The sequence below is a fragment of the Chrysochloris asiatica genome, unplaced genomic scaffold (genome assembly GCF_000296735.1).
Source record: "Chrysochloris asiatica unplaced genomic scaffold, ChrAsi1.0 scaffold00001, whole genome shotgun sequence".
Taxonomy (NCBI): Eukaryota; Metazoa; Chordata; class Mammalia; order Afrosoricida; family Chrysochloridae; genus Chrysochloris; species Chrysochloris asiatica.
In genome coordinates, this window is record NW_006408519.1 from 60,753,162 (window position 1) to 60,758,721 (window position 5,560).

Consider the following 5,560-nt stretch of genomic DNA (forward strand, 5'->3'; position numbering starts at 1 on the left):
CAAAACTTTTAATAACCATAATTTGGAAAAATTAAAGGAACAATTTTAGTTAGGAATCAAATATACAGAGAATCAATGAGGGGAAGGGGATTTTACAGAAGACAAAGATTAAACTGACATCCAGATCCAGAGCAATTGTGTAATGTAGGAAGGAACTGGAATGGCCTGGCAACATTGGAGATCACTCTAGTATTTCCAAGGTACTTTTGATGGTGGTGTCTTAATGCAAGGCTTTAAAGTGTATATTAAAAGATGTTTTCCAGGGACAGAAGAGAAGATATTTAATTTTTTTTTTTTTTTTAAACTCACAAATTATTTGGTCAAAGGCATATCTAAAGCTGAAGAAAGCACATCTGGTAGAAATGCATGGCAATGAATGTTGACAAGATGTGCTTGGATCTCCCTTGCAGCATCTGGCAGTGGGTAGCAGAACAAGGGGAGGAATCACGGGGTCTCCTGGGTCTGCTCAGTAAGAGGCTCCGTACTGGTGGCACTGGCATTTGCTGTTGAGTTCAAGACTTCTCCAAAATCACCCCCAGCAGGCTTGGTTCCCCCTACTTTAGACTTAAAAAAAATTTCAAAAAGGAAAAAAAATCATGAAACATAAATTTAGCTGTCTATGTATAAAAGTTAACTCAATTTTACTTTAAAGAACAAATATATCAGAAATCAACGAGCTCAGTGATTTAATAACAAAACTGTAATTTTCTCTGCTCAAATACTCAGATTGATAAATCGCACCCTACACTCTCTTCCTCCTACCTGCTAGTTGTTCTTCACACGGAACTTTGTCTAAATAACTTTTTAAGACTTATTAATTTAAAATACCTAATGGATTCTCTTTATACTTGAAAAACACTTTATATTTCATCAAATTGTTCATTCAGCTATACTTATTCATAAATATTAAGTAGAAAAACAAATGGATACATATATTTCCCAGTTACAATGTAAGCTTTCTGACCCTTTGTTACAGTGTGGTTCAAAGGTCTACAGAATCAACATTACCTGAGAGCTTGTTAGAAATGCAGACTCCCAGGTACCCAGCCCACCACCTAGTACAAACCAAATTGAAATCTACAGGTCAACAAGATCCCAAGGTGATTAACCATGATAACCATTAAATGTTTGGAAGCACTACTCTCAAGTATCTGACCTGAAGTGTCCATAAACATTAGTTTGAATAAATGTATCTGCCTTGTGCTTGTACAGTATTTTACGCTTTTCAAAGTCCTTACACCTAACATGTCACTTATTCTTACCAATCTGATCTATGTTCTCTCACCACATTACAGCTCATGACTGACCAACAGGACAGCTGGCTACCAGTAACAAACCAGTCAATAGTCAAGAGTACAAGAAGTTCATAGTGGAACTTGAATTTGACCTTGCTTTTTAACCTTGAGTAGCCAGAGACTAGTTAACAGTTAGAAACTAAGTGGAATTCCTTCTCACTCTTTCTGGTCTTCCATTCAAAACCAAGCAGTACTTCTGAACTGTTTGCATAGCATATCCAATATAGTTACTAGATTCATTAAAACACATTCCTTAACCATAAGAAAATGTTAAGAATCTGTAACTGAACATGTTCTAAACTGAAGAACTCCTCCCCCTTACTAGTCCTATCTCTATTTTTTGTTTAACTTCATTTACTAGTAAACCCACTGCTGAGTGAATTCTGACTCATAGCGATCCTACGTAGGGTTTCTGAGACTGTAAATCTTTAACCTCATCTTTCTCCCTTGGACTGGTTGGGAGGTTTGAATCGCTGACCTTGCAGGTAGCAGTCCAACACGTCATTCAGAGTGCTATTACTATTGTTGTTAAGGGCCAATGAGTCGGTTCCAACTCCAAGCAACCCTGTATAGGGTTTCCAAGAAGCAGCTGGTGAGTCTGAGCCACCACCCTTGCAATTCATACTGACTTTGCAGTCCAGTGCATTAGGGCTCCTTTTAAATGGTAGTGTTGCTGCTGTTGTGTGTCATCGAGTCAGTTCTGACTCACAGAATCTCTGTGTAGGGTTTCCAAGAGCAGTTTGTAGATTTGAACTGCTGACTTTGCAGTTAATAGTCCAGAACTTATACTACAACACCACACCCCTCAAATTGCCCAACACAAATTTCCCAGTGTTCCGCAAATGGGTCCCAAAGTTTCAAATATTCCCATCAACCTAAAGGTTTCAATTTATATGATTACATCCCCTAAGAGTCCTTCCCTGTGTGTGCTCTCCCTCCTGCCAATCTAGCCAGGAGTTCTGCGATATGTGCTCATTTCACCCTAGACTTTCCCTTCATAAAGTTTCCCTTCATTTTCATTGATCATTTGACTGTTTGAACATTTTACAGAAACAGTTTGTTGTCTCCCTCCAGTATCTCCAGTGCTTAACAGTTACTGCCTGGTACACATGGCAGATGTTCAATACATGAAGCAATCAAAACTACAGTTACTTACATAGAGACCCAGTGTTTAACGGAATATAAATGCAATTAAGCAAAATTTAATATCACAAGTATATTTTATCACTTTCAGAGACTATTTTTAAACAGTGTGGATAATGCATAGTTTTCAGAAAGCTTATTTAATGCCCTATACATTAAAAAATTATATATTTATCCGATACCTAGTCAAGAGGCTTTCACAATAGAGTTTAATCCTTAATATACAACTACCATAATTATCAGAGTTAGCTTAGAGAGAGAGAAGTGTAAGGGCTTTTATTGCATTTTTTTTTTTTTTTTTTCCCAATCCATCCCTGGGGACATTATACAGCATCAACCACAAACTAGTACAAATTCAACCACAAACTAGTACCAATTCTAGAGAGAGAGAGACAGTTAGCAGTGAATGAGAATTAAATGGCTTTCAGGTGGCCTGTAGTCCTGAGAGTTGGTGATTCTATAGTTTTGAGTATCATCATGAAGATAACAGTTGATGCTGTTGTTAAGTGCCTATGAGCCGATTTCAACTCAGACTGACCCCTGAAAAGGTTTTCTGAAGAGCGGAAGGTGGATTTGAACCACTGATTATACAGTTAGCAGTCCAGTGCTTATCCTACAGTGGCACACCAAGACTCCAAATACAATTTACAAAATATGAAATTAGTAATTATGACAAATAGTTTCTCTCCATTCAAATCAAAGACATAAGTAAAACAATGAGTCTTCAATAATCGCCATGATGGCATTATTTTAAATGATTGTAAATTTCCAATGATTGAGGAGGCTTAAACACTGTCCATTATAAGACATATGAAGGGGCTTCAAAAGTTTGTAGAAGGGGAGAACAAACAAGATGGTGGATCCTGTAGACGTGCAGTGAGGAGCTCCATTAACAACAACACAGAATACTGGACCAAGCAGGCTCAGGAGACGGTGCCAGATCTCTGAACCACTTAAAAAGGAATATTTAGAAAGTTGGAAGGCTTACAGCTAGAGGAATTTGTAGCAGAAGCAAGAAATCCATTGTTTTCTAATTCAAGATGCTCAGCTGCTCCTGGAGCCGCCATCTTGGGCAAGACCAAGCGGGGGAAGGATCAAAGCAGCCTCGGACGCCTGACAGATCACGGAGATAAAGGTGTGGACATTCTTTTTACTTTGGTATCTGTTCATTGGTCTCTCGCTGTCTGTGCACTTCCATTCTGGTGACTAGAGCGGGTACCTGAGCAAGTGGACACCCCAATCCCACCGCTGGAGAGATCTATGATGCATGCACACAGATCTCCTAGAAATTTAAAGTGACAGTTTCCACTTAAAACCAAACGGCAGTGCAAAATGACCACCGCCGGCCCTGAAATGTTTATCACTAGGGAAAAGGCCTGAACAGGGATTGTGGAGCGGGACTGGCAGAATAAAAAGGAACTAGGCCAAAAGTTAAATCCTGAGTTACATCACAATGACCAAGAGTGGCATCTTGAAATTTCTCAGGAAGAAGACTGAAAAGGGAAACCCATCTCCTGATCACATCTACCTGGAGGCAGTCAGAAAGCTTAAAAAATACCAAAATACACAGCCATCTAAGTATTAAGGCCACAGATAACTCCTGAATAGTCCCAAAAAACACAAGCAGATGACCATATCAGCACATGTCCAGAAACGAGATAAAGTAACTGATACAAATGAGCTGGAAGTAGACCTACACTCCATACTGAACAACGGGCAGGCTTTGGAAATGCCAGAGAAGGAATTCAGAAAAATGATTATAAAATGTATCAAAACACTATACAATGGAGTTGAAAAAAATAAGGAGGAAGTCAGGAAAGCGCTACAGGAACAATCAAATTAGATAGATACAGCATTGGAAACAATTCAAAACCTACAGAAAGAGGTCTTTTTAATAATAGAATACCAAAAATGGACAATACACTGAAAGGGCAAAGGAGTAGAATTGAAGAGATAGAAGCCAGAACTAGTGAGCTAGAAGATAAATCTCTCAACAGTACTAAGATAGAAGAGCAAACACAAAAAAAAGGATATCTGAAGAAGGCCTAAGATTCATGTTGGACAACATGAAGAGGAATAACGTAAGAATTATTGGCATTCTGGAACAGGAAGAATCACACAAGTCCACAGAGGAGATAGTTGAAGAGCTACTGGAAGAAAAGTGTACTAACATTCTGAAAAGTGAAAAGATAAGCATTCAAGAAGCTCAACAAACCCCAGGAAGACAATCACTAAGACATATAATAATCAAGCTCTCCAAATTCAAAAGATAAGGACAGAATCCTGAAAGCAGCTAAGGAAAAGAGAAGTGTTAACATACAAAGGCCAGCAAACCAGAGTAAGCTCAGACCTCTCAACAGAAACCATGCAGGCAAGAAGGCAATGGGGAGATATATATAAAACCCTGAAAGAAAAAAACTGCCACCCAAGAATCCTCTACCCAGCAAAGCTGTCAATCAAATACAAGGTGTAATCAAAACATTCCAAGATAAACAAAAGCTAAGGGATTTTGCCAAAGCCAACCCTGCTATGAAAAATATCCTAAAGGACATTCTGTGAACTGAGAACCGAACAGACAACAACCAGAGAATGATGTACGTGGCAGGATCACCCTGATCTCAATCAACAAAGAACAGAATAAAATTATAAGAACAGAGGATCTGGGAGGTCAGTCTATGATCAAAAACAAGTACAATGTGAAAGAAGGTAAACACAGAGGAACAGAGATCCAGGTAGTGGAAAGGTCAGGTAGATTACAAGATGTTTACAATAGACTGTCTTAAATAGAGGAAAGAGTTAACAGAATATAAGGTAACCACAACAGTGGGGCTGGAGTGGGAAGTTTAGTTTGGGTGTTGGGGAAGGCAATACAAGAAAGGGGAGGAGGTGGAAGAACAAGATAGATAGGGGAACACTAGACAGGTTTCATGTCCTAAGTGGGACAGAGGTAAATAGTGATGCATGCTCAAACTTGGAACATAAAGGCTCTGTGATACAGGGATCTGGGCATAGTTTGAAGAGGGGAAATAGTACTAAAATGGTTGACTTATTAGTTTCCCTTGCCTACTATTGTAAAATAGACAATTAAGTGGGATAGAAAAGAATGTTGGGAAACATGATTA

The 5,560-nt window shown here is 38.8% G+C and overlaps 1 protein-coding gene across 1 annotated transcript in view; it reads right to left on the minus strand.

Moving 5' to 3' along the window:
* Nucleotides 1–444: 444 nt before the first annotated feature.
* TPD52 (tumor protein D52) overlaps nucleotides 445–5,560 on the minus strand; it is a 49,724-nt gene continuing 44,608 nt past the window's right edge. The window contains exon 9 of the mRNA XM_006830894.1: nucleotides 445–564. Coding sequence (XP_006830957.1) covers nucleotides 445–564 — 120 coding nt within the window. The remainder of the gene's footprint in view (nucleotides 565–5,560) is intronic.